The following is a 24238-nucleotide window of genomic DNA, read 5'->3' as shown; positions in this document are numbered from 1 at the left end:
GCGGAGACCAGGCCGCTCTGAGCGAGTGCGCCTGCGCGGGCGTCCACGGCCTCCAGAATGGCCAGCGAGCATTCGCTCTGTCACTGCATGACCTTGGGAGGCTGGTCCGAGGGACCCGAAAGGAGCCAGAAGCAGATGGAATTCCAGCACCTAGGAGGAGCCCCAGATGGTCTGAGCTCAGACTGAGGAGCCCCAAGGCCACCACGTATTCATTTTCATTTACTAGTCTCTTTCCCCGCCCATTCATTCTACAGAATTACCGATGTTCCCCCGTCTCCTACCTTCCCTCCTAGAAACAGGAGCTTCCAGCATAATAAGGAAGTCCCCTCTGCTCTAACCCTTTAAAAAAGGAACGTGAAGTGACCGGTTGTTAACCAATCGGGTTTTTTTTTCTATTCTGTTTCCTTTCCCTCCTATGAAACCCACTGCTCTGCTATTTCCCAGGGGGATTTTAGACCAAATAAGTCTATTTACAATGGTAACTGATGTCAATGTCTAAAGTTTCCAACCTCTCAAAATAAAGAAGTTGACCAAAAGGGGAGAATTTTTAAGTTTAGCCTAAAGCTGTCTCCTGGCATTTTAAGTTTGGCCTAAAGGTTTCTCCATACACAGTGAAAGAGAACCTACTCATACGGATCACAGAGTTTCAGCCAATCACAAGCAGACAACTGTTCAAATCTTGTTCCAAAAAGGCAAATGTCCATCTGTCATTGTTACGGAACCAAACTGGATCCCTTGGCCCTCAGAAAGCCAAACAGAAGTATCAGGTTTTTGTAGAGGGAAAGGTTTGTTGCAAGTCAGCTGGCAAGGAGAAATGCTCAAATCTGTCTCCCCAAGCCGGGGCTGTGGCAGGTGTTGTGGGCAGAGGGTAATGAGCCGTGATCTGATTGAATCTTGCAATGAGCAATGACCTGACTAGATCTTGCCATGGGATGATGCCATGGCTCAATCTGGTTAGATCATGAATTATGCCATGTATCTACTTCTTCATTCTGTCCCCATTCTTTGGTCTGAGCATTTAGGTTCCGCCTGTGGCTGCACGCTTGATTTGCCTGGGCATGCTCAGGTTACATAACTTGCAACCTAGGATCATGGCAACTGAAAAACAACTCACCATCTTATTATCACACAAAGTTGAACCAGATGGGGCTGGTTCTGCATTTACATAACTAGTCCAACTGTTTCTGTACCTCACTTCTTTTTCTGGACATCACTTTCCTTTTTCTTTTCTTATTTTTAAAATGTAATGATCATTATTTTTTAAATAGAAATAGGGATTCACTATGTTGCCCAGGCTGGGTCTGCAACTCCTGGGCTCAAGCAGTCCTCCAGCCTAGGCCTCCTAAAGTGCTGGGATGACCCTCATGAGCCACCATGCCCAACCTACTTTTCTTTTTCTATCCGTAAATGTTATCTGACCACGTGGCAGCCCCAGAGTCACTCTGAACCTATTCTGGTTCTGGGGGCTGACTGATTCACAAATCATTATTTGCTCAATTAAACTGTCAAACTTAATTTGTCTAAAGTCCTTCAAACAGAAGGGGTCCATGAAGAAGGCAATCTCAACTACTGACACTTCTAAGACACTGGTGACTCCTCTGAGGGATGCCATGTTGGTTTTGCAAACATTTCACTTGGTACATAATGTCATGACTTCCATTGACAGCACCTGCCTGAAAGCTAGGTTGAAATTGCTTCTGAGGGGTAGGGAGAACCAAGGCAGATGACCTTAACTTTTTGTCATAAGCCCTTTTGTGCTATGTGATTTTTTTTTATTTTTTATTTTTAGACAAAGTTTCACTCTTGTTACCCAGGCTGGAATGCAATGGCTCACTGCAACCTCCTGACCTCAGGTGATCCGCCCACCTCAGCCTCCCAACGTGCTGGGATTACAGGCCCGAGCCACCACATCCAGCTGCTATGTGATTTTTAACTCTGCCTGTGTATCATTTCCGAAGGAAAATAATTAGGAAACACTACTGATGGATTAGCTTGAGTTTATATCCAGCAATCTCTTCACTGAGTGGTACCATGTTGGAAGGTGGAACATGGACATGATGGCTGGAGCAAGAGTAGTCATCTTGAACCATGAGGCAACCGTAGGAATAGAGGCCACACTGGTGGCCCAACAAAATAGAAGGAACCTGAGCCCTGATACCATAAAGGGCCATGACATCGCTGGATGCCTGCCTCTGGGCTCTGCGTGAGAGGGAAATAAACCACCTCCTTCACTGTTGTTTTGGGTTTTCTGTCACTTGTGCCCTTTAATTCTTAGACTGTACTTCTGGAAAGCCCCTATACCCTAAGACTGGGTAAGTGCCCCCCTTGTACGTTATTCAAACAACCCACCCTGCAATCCTTTCTTCTTTTTTTTTTTTAGACAGAGTTTTGCTCTCGTTGCCCAGGCTGGAGTGCAATGGCACGATCTCTGCTCACCGCAGACTCCACCTCCCGGGTTCAAGCGATTCTCCTGCCTCAGCCTCCCGAGTAGAGAGGATTACAGGTGCAAGCCACCGCACCTGGCTAATTTTTTGTGTTTTTAGTAGAGACGGGGTTTCTCCATGTTGGTCAGGCTGATCTCGAACTCCCAGCCTCAGGTGATCCTCCCACCTCGGCCTCCCAAAGTGCTGGGATTACATGCGTAAGCCAGCGCGCCTGGCCTCCTTCAATCCTTTCTCAGCATTTTCTACACTTTTCTGTAGTTGACCTTTCAGTCTCCCAGATAGTAACTTCTCTAAGGACAGGCAGAGACTCTATTTTATACATCATTTTATGCAGATGCTGGAAACTGCTAAAGCTAAAAAAAAAAAAAGAAGAAGAACTTGTGAATGTGACAGACATGATGATTCTGCCAAGGGTGTTGAGGGAAAATGACAAACTGCCGCCTACGCTCTCTCTGCATGTCCTGAGTCATTGCCAAGTTATCTTATGGGGGCAGGGGGTGCTGGCCCTCCTGAATAACCAAAGATAGAGAATTAGGACAAAGGAGGGAGGAGTAGAAAATTGCAGGAAGTTCGGGTCCTGGGAGGAAGGTGGCATTGGGGAAAAGGGTGCTCTCTTTATCTTGTTCCTGCTGTTTTCCACTTTTGGCCCTTTGCAGCTTCCCCTGGCTCCAGCCCCATCCCCTCCAGTCTTGGTCTGCTATCGCCTGCACCTGTGTTCCCGTGTTCTATACCTCAATTACACCCAATTTCATTCCTAGCTGGAGTGGCCCTGATAAATGAAAAAAAAAAATGTTATAGACACAAACAGCCCTAGTTAGAGAAAGCAGTACCTTCGTTGTTTCTCATTTTTGATCATTCTTTGTTCATTCATTCCACATGCATTCACTGAATGGCTACATTCCTAAGACCTGTGGGTACGCAGATGAACAGATACCCTCTCCAGCCTCAAGGAAGTCACATTTTTGGTTGAGATTTGAGAGGAAACAAGATGTCTCTGTCCCAAGATTCCTCAGTCCTTCAAATGACCCTGATCAGTAGCAAAAAAATATGACAGTACGTTGAAGTACATGTTGCATTGCCCCCTACCCACTTCTAAAAGTGGGGGTTTTGTTTTGCTTGTTTGCTTAGCTGCTCAGCCCTGGACCTTGTCATACTGGTTGAATGGATGGACACGCAATGCAAAGTAAGGAAGACACGACAGGGGACTTAAGAGTTCCAGGTAACAAGACATTTGAGAAGCTGAGATGTTGAGAGAGATTTCGGAACTGAGTTGGAAGGCGGTGTTTGTTTGTTTGTTTGTTTGTTTGTTTTTGAGATGGAGTTTCACACTGTCACCCGGCTGGAGTGCAATGGCACAAGGAAGGCAGTTTTTAAAGGAAGTTGTGCTGTGTGGCATGTAGAATCTCTAATCTGGTCTTCAGAAGATCGTCAGTGAAGAGCTACCTGATCATTTTATTTCTGGAGGCGGGAGACAGATCCGCGTGGCTGGTTTCTCGCTTCCGCTTCTTCCTTGTGGCTCCCACGCTGCGCCGGGCCGTTCAGCCTGCACAACGCAGGCAGTGGATTACGCCTCTGAGGTAGGGGCTGGCAGCTGCCTACAACAGTATCCATTCTCTGCTTTTCCTTAAAAACAGTACATTTCATTCAGAATAGCAATGTGCCCAGTCAGCCAAAAGACTGCATTTCCCAACCTCCTTTGCTGTTAGTTGTGACTAGGTGACTGTGATTTAAGCAAGGATTTCTTGGAAGGCTGTTCTAAAGAAGCTGGTTGAGCCTGGATGTGAGTCTTTTTGCCTTTCCCCGCCTTCTTCTAACTATCTAGATTTCAGATGTGCTGGCTGGAACTCCTGCAGCCATATTAGACTATGAGGTGACTTTGAAAATAGAAACCATTCCAACTCTGCACAGCCTATCCCCAGACTTATTTAAGGGAGAAAAAATAAGTTGTGTCTTTTTAAAGTTGTGCTTCTTTTAGGCTTTCTATAATGTGCACCTAAACTTAAACCTGATACTACTACACAGTGACTGTATTCTTAGTCTGCTCAGGCTGCCATTAAAAAAAAAAAAAGAAAAAAAACAGACTATTACAGGCTCATGCCTGTCATCATGAAGGTGGAAGCCTTTAGGACAAGAGTCCCATTTCTCACCTATCCCCTTCCCCTGCATCAGGACAGAGCGTCCTTCAGCCTGAGTCCCTGTGTAGCTGTGAGGAGCAGAGCTCCCTGCCAACCCAGGTCGGCTCACGCCTGTAATCCCAACACTTTGGGAGGCCAAGGTGGGTGGATTACCTGAGGTCAGGAGTTCGAGACCAATCTGACTGACGTGGTAAAACCCAATCTCTACTAAAAATACAAAAAAAAGTAGCCAGACATGGTGGCGGGTGCCTGTAATCCCAGCTACTCAAGAGACTGAGCCTCAGTTTCCTCCTCTATAAGTTAGAGACACTATCAGCCTCCCAAGGCATCCACAAAGAGCACATGGGAAAATGCATTCAACAGGTGTCCCCAGGTCTCCTCCAACGAGTCGTGCTCCACAGCTGGGAGGCCAGAGCGGCCAGGGAAGGCTTCCCTGAGGAGGGAACATTGATTAAGATGACGGCTGAATACTGAAGAGGAGCCAGCCATGCAGAGAACTGGGAGAAGAACATTCTAGACAGTGGGAACAGCAATTGCAAAGGCCCAAGGTGACCAAGCTCGGTAAGTGGCTGCTTTTCCATCTCTGGTCTCCTTTCCACACTCGAACACACCCTTGTCAACCAGGGGCCATCGAGGCCACAAGTTATGCACCATGACCTCATCATACGCTTGATTTGTTGATTCAAGCAAATTATCAACAATGAGTTATTCGCCCCTTTCCCAGAACGGCAAGCCCTGGGGCTGCGTGCAAACAGAGGCAGGAAAATGAGAGGTGTCAATAGAGCTGAGTTTGCTCTGGGCCCAGGGCCATGTAGATAAGCTGGTTATCATCAGCAGCTTCAGCTCCAAGAGGCAAGTGGGTGTCACTGTCACCACTAGGAACTCTGGGGTTTGTTTGTCCTCCCGAGTGGCGGCCCCAGCACACCCACAGGGCAAGAAGGAAAGTAAACGCTCTTGTCTAATCTCCCCCAGGGGGATCACAGGACCCCCCACCCCGAAGGTGGCTCATCTTTGGTAGGGTCTGGTTCTTTCATTCCTTCTTGGAAGGTGGCCGTGGGGCATCAGCATCTGACCATGAGGTCCGGTGGCTAGAAGTCAACTTGAAGTTGAGACCCAGGTCATGCCCAGGCTTTTCCAGTGGGCCTTCCTTGATCCATTCTTTATCTCCATAGAGGGAAGTCCCCAGAGAGCATGTGTTGTTCATCTCTCATCAGGACCTTCCAAGTTCCAAGGTGTTTCTTGAGCATCAGAGAGGCAACAAGTCCTGGAATGCACCCTTGTCTGACCCTCCTAACTCATCCAAGAATCCCCTAAGATGAACTAGAACACGGGGTTTCAGTTGTCAAAGTCTGACCCGAAAATGCTCATTACTCTAAATGCAGGCCCGTCCCATACCAGTTTACAAGGGTTGGTGTGGAATGAACAAGGAGGGGAAGCTGTGGGGCTGCCAAGCTGGGCACATGTCAAGCACCAACTGGCACCACTGCCTCCTGCTTCCTGGTGCCACTCCAGCCGGGGCTGCCCCCCCTGTGCCTGACAGCTTCCAATGTTGCTTTCCTGCTCCCATGAGATGGCAAGTCTGGCAACAGAATTGGAGCTGGTCTTAAGGAGGAAGAGGAAAGAACTTCAGCTCTGGCACCTGCAGACCTCCAAGGTTTACCTACGGAAGCTGGCAGCGGGGACTGCAATTGACCATTCTCTCACCTTTCCCTTCTGGCAGCTCCCCAAGCCTAGCCCTGGCGGGAAGAGGATTACCTGAGAACCAGAAGCCCCAGCTCCCAGCACTTCACTGACCTACCATGCATCCCTTTCGTACATTATACAGCCCAGCTCTCAGTTTCCCCTTCTTCGGGATAACAGGCGTACTTGTCCAAGAACAGCAATCATTCCAGGGCCACTGCCGAGGCTGGTTAGTGGAACACATGGCTGAAAGGATTGCATGTTGCTCAGGATTCTGGGCCACATCCAGTGGTCGGGGTGCTTGGTTCACTGGCAATATCTGCCTTGGACTCAGAGGGAAGCATGGTAGACCAGGTGCCACGTCACTGCCACGCAGGAGCTAAAGGACCTTTGTACCATGGAACATTCCACTGCTTGGATTCTATGGGATGAGATCTGACAGCCACACAGCAGAATTTACCAGCTGGGAAGCTCGTGGATTCTTCTGCAGAAACTCGAGTTAGGCTGATGAATTACCTTTACTGAAGGAATGAATAACAATAACAAAATTCTACGTCCAAGACGTACCAAGAAAGGCTGGATATATCAGACAATACGTTTAAAGGAGAGGTGTTTTGGGTGACCTGCTATTTTGCTGTCCAGCTTGAGATGATGCCAACAGCCATAGAGTAATAAAAGGGCCACTGAATGTGGCCTCTTTCCCATGGTTCCCCAGCAGCAAGCATTCTCTGCCACCTCTTTATCTGGAGCAGGAATTCTAGCAGGAAGACCCAGCCTCCAGCACCGGGTGACCAGAAGATTCAAGTGGGACTGGATTACTGGTAGGTACTGCAGAAATCTTCGCTTTCTCCCCCGACAGCCGGCTGTTCTCTGTTTAAACTTGACTCACTGCATACGTCCCGCTGCCAGAGGAGACCCTATTCCAACTTCTTGTTCCATTCTGCAGACCCTCTGTTCACCCCACTGGGCTCCTCATCTATCTTAGTCTGCCTTCCATCCTGGGCAAGCTGCCCTCCTCTCTATTATTTAGTCATGAATTCTTCCTCCCTTCCCTTCACAACATCCCCACTGCTTCAGTCTTTGGCTTCTTCCCTACCGGAGCCCCTGGCCCTTCCCTGCAGATGATACTAAAGAAGAGAAAGCCAGGGGCTGTGCGCAGTGGCTCACGCCTGTAGTCCCAGCACTTTGGGAGGCAGGGGCGGGGAGATCACAAGGCCAGGAGTTCGAGACCAGACTGGGCAATATGATGATACCCTGTCTCTACTAAAGATAAAAAAAAAAATTAGCCAGGCATGGTGGTGCATGCCTGTAATCCCAGCTACTTGGAAGACTAGGGCAAGAGAATTGCTTAAACCCAGGAGGCGGAGGTTGCAGTGAGCCAAGATCTCGCCATTGCACTCCAGCCTGGGGAACAGGGAGTAACTCCTCCTCAAAAAAAAAAAAAAGAAGAGAAAGAAAAAGCCAGGGAGGGAGACACCCATTCTATTGTTTCTAAAAAGTTCTCATCCTTTCCGCTTCCAGGCCCTGACACAGCTCCTCAGAGTCTCAAGCTGATGGTCAGACGACCTGGAGGGGCAGTGGTGGGAGACAGCAGCTTGAGGGCCGGGCCTGAGCAGGGCCGGGCCTGAGCAGGGCCGGGGAGGCTCAGGAGCAACTCGGCCAGTTGAGGCCCGCCCAGGTTGGCCGTGCTTGGGACCCTCAGGGTACCACTAAAGACAGAAACTTCCAAATGGCAATGTTGTCAACTTATTACAATAAATGGTCAGACGTCAAAGTAAAAATGAATAATGTCATGGACCTCATATTCCATCTTTCAGCATCAAGAAATTACACTCTTCTGCAAATCTTTGTTTTATCTACACACTTTTTTATTCCTTTTGTTGAGACAGGGTCTCACTTTGTTGCCAGGCTGGAGAGCACTGGTGCGATCTCCCAGGTTCAAGTGATTCTCATGCCTCAGCCTCCTGAGTGGCTGGGATTACAGGTGTGTGCCACTACACCCAGATACGTTTTGTATTTTTAGTAGAGACAGGGTTTTGCCATGTTGGCCAGGCTGGTCTCAAACTCCTGGCCTCAAGCAATCCACCTGCCTCAGCCTCCCAAAGTGCTGGGATAATAGGCATGAGCCATGGCACCTGGTGACACCCTACCCTTATTTTTTTTTATTTTATTCTTTATATATTTATATTTGTGGGTGTATTTTAAGGCACACAGCTTATCATTTCACTGTAAATACTTTATTGTATAATTCTGGGAGACAAGGGTCACATGTATATACAGCTGTAATTAAAATACATGTATTCAAATGTATGCATAGTGGCAATGCTTTTTTTCCAAACAAAATTACCAACTTTTTTTTTTAATTACCAACTTTAATATTACCTAATTTCCAGTCCACGTTCAAATTTCTTTGGTTCTCAAAAATGCCTTTTAACAGTTGATAGATTCAGATCCAGGATCAAGATCTTGAGATTATCCACATGTGTTGCATTTGGTTGCTGTTTCTTGGGACTTTTAATAGGAGGGGCACGGTGACTCACACCTGTAATCCCAGCATTTTGGGAGGCTGAGGCAGGCAGATCACCTGGGCTCAACAGTTTGAGATCACCCTGGCCAACATAGTGAAATCCCGTCTCTACTACAAACACAAAAAATTAGCCAGGCATGGTGGCAGTCACCTGTAATCCCAGCTACTCAGGAGGTTTCGGCAAGAGAATCACTTGAACCTGGGAGGCAGATGTTGCAGTGAGCTAAGATCGCGCCACTGCACTCCATCCTGGGCAACAAGAATGAATCTCCATCTCAAAGAAAAAAAAAGACTTTTAATAGATAGCTGTCCCCCTTTACGTTCCATTAATTTATTTATAAAGTATGTGTATGGGGCTTGTTAGAATGGCCAAAATCCAGAATACTGACCACACTGAATGCTGGCAAGGATGTGGAGCAACAGAAACTCTCATTCATTACTGGTGGGAATGCAAAATGGCACAGCCACTTCAGAAGACAGCTTGGGTTTGTTATAAAGTTAAACTTCCTCTTGCCATATTACCCATCCGTCACTCTGTTTGGATTTACCCAAAGGAGTTGAAACTCCATCTCAAAAAAAAAAAAAAAAAAAAAATTTTGCAAACCAAAAAATTGCAAAACAGTGAGTTCCCAATTCTACCATGCCTTCTGAATGTACTCGTTGGAATTTATTATTAATTTATTTACTTTGAGTCACGCCTCACTCTGTCACACAGGCTGACGTGCGGTGGCACCATCTTAGCTCACTGCACCCTCAACCTCTCGGGCTCAAGCGATCCTCTTGCCTTGACTTCCCAAAGTGTTGGGATTACAGGTGTGAGTCATCGTGCCTGGCCGGATTGGATTTTTAATAGAAGAGGTGCCTCTGCTAACCATGTAACCTTTGCAGAGAGGAACCAGTTAGAGCAAGAGTTGCCATCTCTATAGGTTCTTTTTTTTTTTTTTTAAAGGTAATCAGTTATTTAATTAGATCATCAGGACATTTAAAATACCAATTTGTGAGGATAAATTCTATTTGTCAGGGCAAACACAGATCGCAGGTAGCCCTGGAGCTGAGGAATAGCTTTGATTTTTGGTAAAATTTGTGAGTCCACAGCTTTCTGATCAATCTTGCGCTGCTCTGTAATCTCATATTTCTCTTTTTCTGTGTCGAAGATCTCACCTTCCTGGTGTCTGGGCTTTCGCAGCTGCTGCTTCTTGAAGTAAGCATCAGTAAGATGTTTTGGGATTTTTACATTGCTGATATCAATTTTGGTTGAGGTGGCAATGACAAATTTCTGGTGCGTTCTTCACAGAGGAACTCGATTGAGGACCAGAGGTCCAGTCACAAGTAATAAGCCACTAGCCAGCTGCTTCAGGAAAACCACCCTTTTGCCCCTGTGGCGTCCAGTGAGGATGATCAGAATGGTCCCGGGGGTGATACTGGCTCGCAGTTTTCTCACGTGCTGACTGAAGGGTTTTTTGCCGTGGCTCAACAGCTTTCGAGGCACATCTTCAGTAGGATAATACCTAGGCATCTTGCGAAGTTTAACCACCCGGGTACCGCCGTTTTTGTCACCACCAACTGGTTTTGTAACAGTTGCAAGAACCTTCTCCTTCTTTTTCTTTTCAACCTTGGATTTAGCCGCTGAGTACTTCCTCTTATACATGGCCTTTCTGGAATACATGGCAGATCGGGAATACCTGCCAATTCCTCTGACAAGAACAGGATTGCGGCTGCAATGGGGCTTCCCTTCTTGGGCTTTTTAGCCTCGAGGTTACCCTTTTTCACTTTGCTACCAGCATCAGCCTTCTTGGCTTCAGGTTTCTTCTCTTTAGTATCCGGCTTCTCAACTTTTTCACCCGCCATCTTGCAAGATGGGAAAGACTCTTTTTGTTTTTTTTTTTGAAACAAAGTCTTGCTCTGTCACCCAGGCTGGAATGCAGCAGCGCAATCTTGGCTCACTGCAACCTCCGCCTCCCGACCTCAAGCAATTCTCCACCCTCAGCCTCCTGAGTAGCTGGGATTCCTAGCATTCGCCACCACGTCTGACTAATTTTTTATTTTTAGTAGAGACAGGGTTTTAACATATTGGCCACGCTGGTCTCGATCTCCTGGCTTCAAGTGATCTGCCCGTCTCGACCTTCCAAAGTGCTGGGATTACAAGCATGAGCCACCACACCCAGTCAGGAATTTTTTAATAAAGCAGCTTTCTTTTCCTTATTCCTTAAACTGATGTTAAAACGAAAAACTTTTTAGTCAACTTTTTAGAAAAATCTCACTTCTTCCTCTGCCTCCCCATAAGTAACAATTTTTATTAGTTTTTGGCTTATTCTATCACAGTTTCTTATTTAAAATAGACATATGTGCATATATGTATGCATATGCAAAAGCACCATTCTGCCGACCGCCTTTTTAAAACTAAAGAAGTCCTGGTGCAGTGGCTCACACCTGTACAGTTTGGGATGCTGAGGTGAGTGGATCACCTGAGGTCAGGAGTTCAAAACCAGCCTGACCAACATGGTGAAACCCCATCTCTACTAAAAATACAAAATTAGCTGGGTGTGGTGGTGGGCACCTGGCATCCCAGCTACTCGGGGGGCTGATAGGACAATTGCTTGAACCTAGGAGGTGGAAGTTGCAGTGAGCCAAGACCGCACCATTGCACTCTAGCCTGAGCAACAAGAGTGAAAATCCATCTCCAAATCAATCAATGAATCAATCAATCAAAGCAATGTGCCCTGGAGATCCCATTCGTGGAGATCCCATTCATTTCATTTCTCTTTCCATTGCATTACACCCTTTGTGTGTCCGCTCTGCACTCTGGCTTATTAAGCAATCCTCTGTAGATGGACTTTTCTGACGTGTTTCTAGTCTTCTGCAATGACAAATGATGCTGCAATGAATTGCTTGTACATACATCTTTTTGGTATTTTGCCAGTGTGCCTTTGAGATAGATTCCTAGAAATAGAATTGCTGAGCTAAAGGTCATATATGTATGTGCAATTTGCTAGATATTGTCAGATTCTCTCAGTAGAGGTCAAACTGACACAGAGCCCCAGCCAGGCACAGTGGCTTATGTCTATAATCCCAGCACTCTGGGAGGCCAAGGCACAAGGATAAACTTGAGTCCAGGAGTTCAAGACCAGCCTGGACAACATGGCAGAAGCCTGTCTCTACAAAAAAAAAAAATCCAAATATATATATATATATATATGCAGAGCCCCCACATCATTTGCAACCCAAGCCTGGGATTGCAGTGAGCCGAGATCACGAGGTCAGCCTTGGCACTGCTCTACCCAAGATGGACGTAGACTGGATCTGGATCTTATATGGGAACATGAGGGCCCTGGAAGTCCTAGAAGGAGCCATACCATTCCATTTTCTTTATTTTGGCTGGAAAAATACCAGTTTAAGAAGGTAGCTCTTCTCATCTCAGGCAAGCAGAAACTCTCGGTGGTCCTTTTTTGTCTTTTTTGATTGGCAAGACACTCTAATTATTTCTTTTTATTTGGCAGACAAAATGTTCCCAGCCAGGATCCTGTCAGGGAAATTACAGCAGGTGCTCATCAAGTGGGAGTTCTCTGTAAGCCCTTTGGTTTATCTGATAGTCTTTCTTTACAAATGGAAGGAAGAGCAATGCATTTCATCTGTTATTCATTCAGCAAACATGAATTGAACACCCTCCCTTTCTATCCCCTTTCTACCCTCCCTTTCTGCCTCCTTTCTACTCCCACCTCTAGGCCAGAAATAAAATCCTGCACATCCCACAGTTAGTTGAGGTTTGGCCCACACTATGTTTCTTGAAAAACAAATGAATTAGCTGCTAACATCTAAAGATCCGGGATTTCACATAAATATCCAGACTTTTGACTTATGATGATATTATTGTCTATATACACACATCAGTTTCATCGACAGTTCCTGGTTCATAACTCCCATAGCCCTTGTTACAGTCTGTTATTACAAGATTAGCGTATGTTAGGCCTCTACCCAGGCCTCAGAAAACAGAATCTTTCTCCCTGACCTTCTCCAGCTTTCTTTTCACCGGCTCGTTTTTCTCCCTAAGGCAGGTCTTAGCACCTAAAACTATGTTCTAATCTTCCCCTGCCTCTGCCCCTAAAGAAATTCTCTGACTGACCTTGCGTAACTGCGCGTCATAAAACTCCACTTCAGAAGGGGTCCTGCCCCATACCCTGCAGGAAGGAATGCTGTACAGAGCGGCCAAGAAGAATCTCAACAGACGGGCACTGCTGGGTTTCCCCACTCAGCTTATCAGCACTCGATCATTCCCTTTTCGTTCAGTTGCGCTTCCACACGGCTGTCCGTGCTTCCCTCGTGCCTATCCAATGAGGTCTCTGTAAAAGGCCCAAGAGGGTGGAGTTTGGAGAGCTTCCATAAAGCAGAGTATGTGGCGGTTCCTGGAGGGTGGGGCGCCCGCGGAGGGCATGGAAGCTTCACGCCCCCTGTCCCATACCTCCCCCCACGCAGCTCTTCATCTGTATCCTTTGTTATATCCCTTATAGTCAACAGGTAGATGTATGTAAATGTTCTCTGAGTTCCGAAAGCTGCTCTAGCAAATTAATTGAACCCAAAGAGAGGGGTCCTGGGAGCCCCGACTCACGGCCAGCTGGTCAGAAGCACAGGTCAAACAACCTGGGGCCTGCAATTGGCATTGGAAGCGGGGCCCGGTCTCACAGGACCGAGCCCTCAACCTGTGGGAGCTGACGCTGTCTCCAGGTGGATGGTGTCAGGCTTGAACTGGAGGACACCTGGCTGGTGTCTGCTGCAGAGCGGACTGCTAGCTTGTTGCTGGGGAGAAAAGCCCCACGCATCTGGTGTCAGAAACACGTTACAAGAGTGTAGTAAGAGAGGCCAGGAGTGGCGGCTCACGTCTGTAATCCCAGCACTTTGGGAGGCCAAGGCAGGCGGATGACCTGAGGTCAGGAGTTCAAGACCAGCCTGACCAACACAGTGAAACCCCATCTCTACTAAAAACACAAAAATTAGCCAGGGGTGGTGGCAGGCATCTGTAATCCCAGCCACTCAGGAGGCTGAGGCAGGAGAAAGGCTTTAACCCAGGAGGCAGAGGTTGCAGTGAGCCAAGATCTCACCAGAGCGAGACTCTGTCTTAAAGGAAAGGGGGGGAAAAAAGAACGTAGTAAGAGAAACACAATTTGAGTTTTTCCCACTTACATCTTGAAAACTTGGCCAACCTGGCATCACAGCCCACCTGCCAGTGTGGCAACTGCTGGTGGAGTGGCGAAAAGGCTGCCCCCTTGTGGGGAGACAGTGGTGCTGGTGCCAGAGATGCCCACCCAGCCCTTCCATGTATTTCCTTTGCCACCTGGGTCTCCAGCTCGTGATTCCTGCCCCAGACTGCAAACTCCCTGAAGGCAGGGCCTGACGGTGTCTTATTTGACTTTGATTTCCCAGCATCTATCCCACTCTCCAGCACACAGCGGGTCCTCAATAAATGTTTACCAGATACAAACAATATTTTTGGATTGCTTGTATCACATTTCTTCCAATATTAAAATTGTGCCAGGGTCGTGCTGCTCTAGCCTGGATCTTTGAAGCAGATTGGCAGCGTAAGTGGCCTTGCTGTGTGCCCTCCCACCCCCTAAATCCGCTCATATGTCAGTGGGCCGCTCCCAACATTCTCACTCTGCGATTTGACCTCTCTTCCTTCTAGCAATCTCCTCTCGGATAAGGGCAGCAATGCGCGCCTCACAGGGTCACTGGGAAGCCTGCATGAGATCATAAATATCAAGCACACATCTAACACTTACTTTATCACATGTGCTCGCTGCCTTTATCTCCAAGACAGTGAGCGTCTTCCTGCTCTTTGTTAGCCTATATGGTTTGGTTTGGTTTTTTCAGCCAAGCCCCAAGGAAGAGATTAGAATAGAAATCTCTGTATTCTGAGAATTTTCTGGGTCCCCTCCTCACAAACGGGTAAAGACTTTATCGGGAAGGCTTGCATTTGTCAAGTCAATACTGGCCCCCAAAGAGATGATTAGGGCAGATCAGAGTGTATTTAAATGAGCACCTCTTGACCGCCACTGCATGCTCAGAATTCACTCTTTTCTGAGTGCTTTAAACCCAGGAAGGAAGTATGAAGCGGCTTCTGACGCTCGGGTTGGTGGCGCTCTCAGAATGCTTGGTCAAGTAAGTATGAGACACGTGACATCAGCTCTCTCCCTGGGCTGCTTCTTGCCCCCTTCTTCTCTTGCCTCTTCTTCTTCTTCCAGGGCAGGGATGGGGAGGAAATGCAATCATTCTCTGATGCTCATATAAAGTTCAAGGCTCCGTTTATTGATGAGTAGCTTGCCGTGTACACTGTGGGGCCCAAAGGTCCTGGGGCAGGTCTGCAGGGTTGCACAACTCCAGGGGCAGCAGTCACATCATGGGCTATGTGAATGGGACTCCCTAGAATTGTTCAGTGCTCAACCTGTGCAGCCGTAGGTGTGCTCCCATGTAGAAACAGAATTTCTTCTGTGCGATTTTCTAGGTTTTCTTTCTACTCCCTCTCTGTTTCCTTATATACGTCTCTGTGAATGCACCTCTGTCTCTGCATCTCTCTCTTACCTCTCTGTCTCTTTGGGTGTCTCTGTGTATGCAGAACTCCGTGTTCCTTTGTGTTTTGACTCATTCTTCTTTCTCTGCTCTCTTCATTTCCCCACCTTACTCCCCGTCTCAGCATCCATGACTCTCTCACTTCCTGGCTTCCTCTCTCACTCCTTTCTTCCGGTTGAACCCTGGGGAGATCAGGAGGGCTACTTCTAGGTCCGGGTTTGCCGCTATCGAGCAGCGTAACCAGAGCCAAGTCACAAAGTCCCTGCATTTCAGATTCCTTCCATGTAAAAAGAGGATAATGATTCCCCCTCTCCCTCCCTCTCAGGCTGCCTGAGAAAGAGACATTGAGATGGCAATAGCAATAGGAAGAAGAGCTGTCACTGTTACCAGGACCTGCCATATGGCAGGTGCGTTATATCAACTGTCTCACTTAACACCTCCAAACATTCTATGCTAAGGAGGGGGTCATCATTCCATCTTTTTTATAGGTAGATAGGGAAACTGAGGCTCAGAAAGGTCATATAAACTGCCCAAGATTACTCAATATAACCTGGAATTAAACCTAGAGCCATTGCCATGGCCTTTCCATTGCACTGGGTGTCTTTTCCTGATAATAAGATAACAGTCACTAAAAGGCTTGAAAAACGCATGATGTAATTACAAGGCAAAGTGTGACAGTCACATTGTAGCAAGGGGCAGCCGATGACTGTCCCTTATTTGTCTCCCTTCCCAATGCTCGGTTGAAGAATCCCTCTGATGAAGATCAAATCCATTGGAGAAAACCTCCGGGAAAATGACAGGCTGAAAGATTATCTTGAGAAATATCCTTACAGTCTGGCCTATAATTTTCTTGATCAATATCAGGACGAGGGAATATCTTTGGAACCCATGAGGAACTACCTGGATGTGAGTGTGCTGGGAGGATGGAGCTCCAGAGCGCCCCCTAGGGCCCCTGGCATGCACTGGGGCTCATCAGGCTGAGCCAGCGGGTCAGGGCTGGAGCTTCTTCAAACAGGGGGAACCGGGACCCATTTCCAGAGAAGAAGGCACTCCTACCCTTTGTTGTTGGTCTGTGGTGACTGGGCCCAGCAATGACCAGGTGCCAGGTAGACATCCATTTCTGTGCCAGTCATAGTGCCACTGGACACCCTTGAACCATGACAGTGCTTGTTATGGGAACTTTGCCCTTTCTGAACTAAGGCTAATCGCTAAGCTAAAGGAGCCACGCTGAAGGGTGATCCATGCCTGATCAAATGACAACAAGGAAAACTGCAAATCAGATTTGACACCCTAGGTAGAAGTTTAGGCCAGAGCTGTGGCTCACGCCTGTAACCCCAGCACTTTGGGAAGCCGAGGCGGGAGGATCACCTGAAGTCAGAAGTCCGAGACCAACCTGGCCAACATGGCAAAACCCCATCTGTACTAAAAATACAAAAATTAACAGGGCACAGTGGTGCATGCGTGCCTGTAATCCTAGATACTCGGGAGGCTGAGACACAAGAATCCCTTGAACCGGGAGTCAGAGGTTGCAGTGAGCCAAGATTGCTGTACTCCAGGCTAGGCAACAGCGCAAGACTCCATCTCAAAAAAAAGAGGAAAAGAAAGTTTAGCCTTTTCAGCCCCAGAATCAAACCAACAAAAAAGTTGTTGAGGCGTTGCAGTGGCTAAGACCTATAATCCCAACATTTTGGAAGGCCAAGGCAAGAGGATTCCTTGAGGCTAGGAATTTGAGGCCAGCCTGGGCAGCATAGTGAGACCCTGTCTCTACAAAAAGTTTTAAAAATTAGCTGGGTGTGGTGGTGTGCACTTGTAGTCCCAGCTACTTGGGAGGGTGAGGTGGGAGAATCGCTTGAGCCCAGGAGGCCACGGTTACGGTGAGTCATGATCATGCCACAGCACTCCAGCCTGAGCAAAAGAGAGAGACTCTGACTCTAAAAAAAAAATTTGTGGCCAGGCACGGTAGTTCATGCCTGTAATCCCAGCACTTTGGGAGGCCGAGGCGGGCGGATCACTAGAGGCTGAGAGTTCAAGACCAGCCTGACCAACATGGAGAAACCCCATCTCTACTAAAAATACAAAATTAGCCAGGCATGGTGGTGGATGCCTGTAATCCCAGCTACTCAAGAGGCTGAGGCAGGAGAATTGCTTGTATCCATGAGTCAGAAGTTGCAGTGAGCCGAGATCGCGCCATTGCACTCCAGCCTGGGCAACAAGAGTGAAACTCCATCTCAAAAAAAAAATATTTAAGTTATTTGAGCCCCTGGTGTGGGATGCTATGATAAACTAACAATATGATTATTGTTGCTTATATAACCAAAGGCCTCATCTCTTCTTCAAGTACTTGTAGCCCATCCAGAGAAATAGACAAAAGTAAGTAAATGTCAAATAAAAGAATCGACTGTGTGGTATTAATATTACGCAATTTGAGTTTAAAGGAAGAAAACAGCACAGTGGCCTAGGCAACCTAGGAGGGCGGCCTGGAGGAGGAGGCACTCAGGCTGGGCCTTCCAGGGTGGAAAGGATTTGGCGAGCTGTGGGGAACACTGGAGAGCTTCTCAAATGAAGGTGGTGGCTTGAGCAGAGACTGTGCGGGGGGGCTGTTGGAAAGTGATTTCAGGAAACGTGAAATGCCTGATGAAGGCAGGCACCCTGGGAACCAGGGGCATGGCCAGGATGCCAGGCCTTCCCTCACCATCCCTCCTGGGTCCTGGCCGCTGGCCTTCATCGGCATCATCAGCATCAGAACAGCGCCTCAGGAGTTCAAGGTCATTCTGGACATGGGCTCCACTGACTTGTGGGTGCCCTCTGTCTACTGCGTCAGCCAAGCCTGCAGTGAGTGCTCCCTTCCCCATCTTCTGTCCTCCCAGCACCTCCTCTTCCATCCTCAGCAGCCTGAGAGATGCCCACCCCTTGTGTCTGCTGACCACAACGTCTTCAACCCTCTGCTGTCCTCCACGTTCTGGGGCTCAGGCCGACCCAGCAGCATCGCCCATGGCACCGGGCAGATGTCGGGATTTCTTGGCTAGGACACTGTTAAGGTAACGTGGAAACCAGAGACAGGGGCAGGGCTGGCCTTAGGTGTGACCGTCACTTACAGGACCAGATCCATGACACTATTAAGGTCACACAGATACCAGAGGCAGAGGCAGGGCTGGCCGTGGTGTGACTGTCACTTGCAGGACCAGATGAAGGGGCAGCTGGGAGTGTCCATCTCTCCTAAAGTCCCTCAGCAACTGGCCGCCTGCCCTGTGGGGCTGTGACCCAGGGGAGATGGTGCCCCCGCTGGCATGCACACTCCTCCAGAACAGCCTCCCCAGAGAGCGGGACCATCTGGCCAAAGGTGCTCGGGTGAAGGAGGAGAGAATCTGCAGCCCCTTTTCCCGCAATGAGTAGAGGACTAATTTTGCTGAACTCAGGGACAGAGATGAGTGGGTAAAAGCCACCAGTTTTGTGCCCTCACACTGTGTCAGGTGCCACACTGGACACGTCACTCGGAATAACCTGTTTAATCCTCACAACCACAGCAGACTCTATTGTTACCTCCATTTTACAGAAGAGGGAACAGAGAGAGTGAGTGCCTTGCCCAAGGTCACACAGGGGGCAAGCTGCAGAGCTGGGAGGCGAATCAGGTCTCACATGGGTGCGGAGTGTTGTCAGGGGAGGGGAGAACTGGTCTGGGGCTGAGGGCTCCAGGCACCAGGCAGGGAAAACAGGGACCACAGCATTGTGGGGGAGCTCTGCCTGATAAACAGGTTCTTCCCATTTGTCTTCTTCTGTTTTTTTTGTTTGTTTTTTCTTTAGACAGAGTCTTGCTCTGTCACCCAGGGTGAAGTGCAGTGACACAATCTCAGCTCACTGCAACCTCTGCCTCCAGGGTTCCAGCAATTCTCCTGCCTCAGCCTCCCAAGTAGCTAAGATTACAGGCGCATGCCACCACGCCCTGCTAATTTTTGTAGTTTTTAGTAGAGACGGGGTTTCACCCTATTGGTCAGCCTGATCTCGAACTCCTGACCTTGTGATCCACCCACCTAGGCCTCCCAAAGTGCTGGGATTACAGGCATGAGCCACCGCGCCCAGCCCCCACTGGTCTTCTAAAAGAAGGCAATCCTGCTCTCTACCAGTTTGTCCTCAAGTGGGAACTGTGTGGTCACACTCAGAGTCTAATAAACACCAGGGAACTCCTCCCCAGAAGTGCCTGCACACACACACACACACACACACGAAGCATTTATTTCCCAGACAGAATTTTCATAAGAACACTAGTGTCTACACGTGTAACAGGCTACTGTCTCCCCCAGGGGATGTAGAAAAGACGACCTTTGACATTTGCAATGAATTCTCTCTGTTTCTGTCATCAGATCATATCGACACCAAAAAGGGGACAATCCTGCTCCCTACCCATGTGTCCTCAAGCAGGAACCGTGCGGTCACACTCGGAGTCGAGGTTGCCCCACCTGTGCAAAGGGAATGTGGCCTCTGTGACTAAGCTCAGACAATATGCAGGAGGCACAGGGGTTGGTTAGAATCACAGCCCAGAGGACCCACGCTCGCATAGGTCAGCCCACCGCACAGTGGCCTCAGGCTTCCCCCGTGGAGTTAGTGCTACCTCCTCCGACACCTGCGCCCCAGCCCAGCCCCAGCCCCACTTCCCAAATCTTTCCACAGAAACACCCTCCTCTCCCACAGATCAGGGGTTCGGCCTGAACATCAAGGAGCCCAGTAAGTTCATGAAATACGTGATCTTCGATGGCAACCTGGGACTGGGCTACCCCAGCCTCAGCATTGAGGGAGCCACCCCCGTCTTTGATAACCTGTGGAACCAAGGCCTCCTTTCTCCGAACCTCTTTGCCTTCTACTTGAGCAGGTAAGTGTGGGCTAGACAAGCCCTTTCTCCAACACGGCTGTAAGAAGCTTTCACTTGCATGAAAAATTAGAGACTCTCTTATCCAGAAGTTTCCTTAGAGATAGTCTGGTCCAGGGAGTCAGCAAACTATATCCTGGGGGCCAAACCTGGCCCATCACTTGTTTTGTAAATAAAGTTTTATTGGAACACAAGCGTGTTTATTCGTTTATGATTGTCTGTGGCTGCTTTTGAGCGCCGATGGCAGCACTGAGCGGTGCAATAGAGGCTGTACAGCCCAGGAAGCCTAAAATAGGGACAAACTGGCCCTTTACAGAAGGTACGCTGAAACCCTGTAGTCCAGTCTTTTCATTCAGCAGATGAGGAAACAGACTCAGAAACCGCATATGCACAAGACTGCCCAATCAGGCACTGGTAGTGGCAGGACTTGAACTCAGCCCTCAGGACTCTCCCCCATGGCAAGTGGTCAATCCATCAGCAAGCCTCCAGTCACTGGGCTTGGTAAAGAAAAGCTGGTCTTCTGATGGACTTAGGGTCTGGTGGAGAGCAGGGGAGAAGGAGGAAGCACAGACAGCAGGACGGCCGTGGTGACAGACTGTGTCCTCCCCACAAAGCCCGTGGTTGACCCCGTAGACCCATGTGGGAAGCAGGAGAGTGGATGGTTGAGGCTGCGGGCTCTGGGAGACTGAGTTCAAACCCTGGCCCCATAGCACGACCTGACGGTGTTTAACCTCTGTGAGCCTGAGGAACTCTCGTACTCCGTCAAAGGAGATGATTCATGTGCTGGGTACTGCTCTGTACCCGTAAAGAAGACAGACAAGAATTAGAGAAGGCAGACAAGAAATAAGTAAATAAATAAAAGAAAAAGATGACTCTGGCTGGGTGCAGTGGCTCATGCCTGTAATCCCAGCACTTTGCCAAGCCAAGGTGGGCGGATCGCCAGATGTCAGAAGTTCAAGACAAGCCTGGTCAACATGGTGAAACCCCGACTCTACTGAAAATACAAAATTAGCCGGGCATGGTGGCGGGTGCCTGTAATCCCAGCTACTCAGGAGGCTGAGGCAGGAGACTGGCTTGAGCCTGGAAGGCAAAGCTTGCAGTGAGCCGAGATCGCACCAGTGCACTCCAGCCTGGGTGACTGAGCAGGACTCTGTCTCAAAAAATAAAATAAAAAAGGTAACTCTGATAGCACCTGGCTCTGTAAAAGCAGCAACAAATCAGGGCAATAGAGCAGACCAGGGTGAAGTCGAGGTCTGAGATGGCCAGCGGCTAAGTCCTCCCTGAGCTCAGACCTCGGAATGGGAATGAGCCAGGCTCGAGCGGCTAAGTGCCTAGAGCAAGGACGAGTGAATGCAGAGAAATGAGAGCTTGCAGCGTCCGGGGACCAGCAGGGGGGCCTGTGTGGCTGGAGCACTGGAGGGGAAGGCAGGGACAAGGCTACCCTGGGGTTTTGTACTAAGTGGGAGTGGCGGCCTCTGGCAGGGGGATAATTAGGGAAGAGACATGATCCGATTTACAGTTTTGAAAGCTCACCTTGGCTGCCAGCTGAAGGATGCCCACTGATGAGAGTGGAGGCAAGCAGGCCAGGGAAGAGGCTGCACAGCCTCTTTAGAAGGAAGAGGTTGTGTGTGGTGGCTCATGCCTGGGGAGGCCAAGGCGGGCAGATCGCCTGAGGTAGGAGTTCAAGACCATCCTGGCCGACATGGTGAAACCCCACCTCTACTAAAAATACAAAAATCGGCCAGGAGTGGTGTCGCATGCTTATAATCTCAGCTACTCAAGAGACTGAGGCAGGACTTGAACTCAGCCCTCAGGACTTGCCCACATGGCACTTGAACCCGGGAGGCAGAGGTTGCAGTGAGCCGAGATGGCGCCATTGCACTCCAGCCTGGGTGACAAGAGCAAGGCTTGGTCTTAAAAAAAAAAAAAAAAAAAGAAGAAGAAGAAGAAAGAGGTGGTAGCTTGGTCCAGGGAAGAGGAAGAACAGTGTGGGGAATGAGCTGCAGGAAGAGCCAACAGGATGAGCTGATGGATTTGATGTGGAAGAGGAGGGGTATGCAGAGCTGTTCCTCCCTCGCTAATGATTTTACCATGAGTCCAGAACCTGCCACAAAATTTGCAGGGCTCAGTGTGAAAGGCAAATGCAGGGGGCCTTGTTAAAAAAAAAAAATGTTAAGAATTTGAAGGCTGGGCACGGTGGCTCATGCCTATAATCCCAGCACTCTGAGAGGCTGTGCTGGGCGGAGCTCAGGAGTTCAATACTAGCCTGGGCAGCATAGTGAAACCCCATCTCTACAAAAAAATACAAAAATTAACCACATATTGGTACATGCCTGTAGTCCCAGCCACTTGGGAGGTTGAGATGGAAGGATCACTTGAGCCCAGGAGGTCAAGGCTGCAGTGAACCATGATCATGCCACTACACTCCAGCCTGGGTGACAGAGACCCTGTCTCAAAAAAAATAAGAATTTCAAGACAGCAACAGCAGTGGCTCACACGCCCATGGAGACACCCCTGTGTGAGCTTGAACATGCGGCCTTAGTCCCCACTGGGTCTCCATTTTTCCAGAAAATGACAGGCTGGATGAGTGGAGGTCAGACCCTTCTCTCCACGGCATCCTCCGACTTCATCTTAGGGTCTGCTCTGATTGCTGGTGAAGACCTGGTGCTTCACAGAAGAGTGGGGTGGGCAGAGCCCAGCTCAGAAGCCAGACCTTCCAGGTTCAATCCTCAGCTTTGCTACTTGTTACTACCTGGGGTAGGTATTCAACTCCTCTTTGCTTCAACTTCTCCATCCATAAAATGGGAAGCACAGTAGTGCCTGCTCCATAGGGCTGCGTGAGTGTGTGTGGATTAAGTGAGTAACAGTAACCGTCCCTTAGACAGTGCCTGGTGTCTCTGAGCCTGAAGAATGCTACCCATCATTCTCCACTTGCAATGAGCCATTCCTGTTCCTTTCCCCTCCAGCAAGGAAGAGAAGAGCAGCGTGCTGATGCTCAGCAGGGTGGACCCCTCCTACCACACCGGAAACCTTAACTGGGTGCCAGTGTCCAAACTCCTCTACTGGCAGATAGCCATGGACAGGTAAGCCACACCTCTCACTCCTGCCTGAAGTGCCCGAAGTGATGTCACCCCCCAAACACACACACACTCACAGACGCACTCACAGACACATGCAGTCACACACACATGCACTCATAGACCCATCCACTCCAGATGCATCCAATCACACACACACACGTGCACTCACACACACATGCAATCACAAACACACGCAATCACACACACACATGCACTCACAGACCCATGCACTCCAGACGCATCCAATCACACACACATATGCACTCAGAGACACATGCAATCACACACACATGCAATCACACACACACATGCACTCAGACACATGCAATCACACACACACATGCACTCACAGACACATGCAATCACCCACACACATGCGCTCACAGACACATGCAATCACACACACATGTGCACTCACAGGCACATGCAATCACAGACACATGCACTCAGACACATGCAATCACACACACATGCATTCACAGACACATGCAATCACATGTACATGCACTCACAGACATGCAATCACACACATACATGTACTCACAGACACATGCGCTCACAGACACCTGCAATCACACACACACATGCGCTCACAGACACATGCAATCACACACACATGCGCTCACAGACACATGCAATCACAGACACATGCACTCACAGACACATACAATCACACACACACATGCACTCACAGACATGCAATCACAGACATATGCACACACAGACACATGCAATCACACACACACATGCACTCACAGACACATACAATCACACACACACATGCAATCACAGACACATGCACTCACAGACACATGCAATCACACACATGTGTGCTCACACATGCAATCACACACACATGTGTGCTCACAGACACATGCAATCACACATACACGTGCAATCTCAGACACATGCAATCACACACACACATGCGCTCACAGACACATGCAATCACA

General features: G+C 48.7%; 1 protein-coding gene, 1 long non-coding RNA gene and 1 pseudogene across 3 annotated transcripts in view; 2 read left to right on the top strand and 1 right to left on the bottom strand.

Moving 5' to 3' along the window:
- Positions 1 to 184: 184 nt before the first annotated feature.
- LOC116554944 lies at positions 185 to 13721 on the top strand. The gene is made up of 3 exons (XR_004270327.1): positions 185 to 205; positions 5752 to 7080; positions 12284 to 13721. It is a non-coding gene; the product is annotated as an uncharacterized LOC116554944 (long non-coding RNA).
- On the bottom strand, positions 9767 to 10664 carry LOC116554943 (annotated as a pseudogene). The gene has a single exon (XR_004270326.1). The product of XR_004270326.1 is annotated as a 60S ribosomal protein L6 pseudogene (transcript).
- Positions 13722 to 13873: 152 nt separating the features above from the next.
- The window catches only part of LOC116554524 (pepsin F-like), a 14298-nt gene continuing 3933 nt past the window's right edge, over positions 13874 to 24238 (top strand). The window contains 7 exon segments of the mRNA XM_032282455.1: positions 13874 to 14936; positions 16091 to 16250; positions 18059 to 18382; positions 18567 to 18684; positions 19643 to 19765; positions 20031 to 20208; positions 23172 to 23288. Of these exon segments, the coding sequence (XP_032138346.1) occupies positions 14884 to 14936; positions 16091 to 16250; positions 18059 to 18382; positions 18567 to 18684; positions 19643 to 19765; positions 20031 to 20208; positions 23172 to 23288 (1073 nt within the window). The 5' untranslated portion in view covers positions 13874 to 14883.

Source organism: Sapajus apella, unplaced genomic scaffold, assembly GCF_009761245.1.
Source record: "Sapajus apella isolate SASKATOON/1434 unplaced genomic scaffold, GSC_monkey_1.0 scaffold14, whole genome shotgun sequence".
NCBI classification, from domain to species: Eukaryota; Metazoa; Chordata; class Mammalia; order Primates; family Cebidae; genus Sapajus; species Sapajus apella.
The sequence above is the reverse complement of the archived record's forward strand: the minus strand, read 5'-3'. Positions and strand labels throughout refer to the sequence as shown.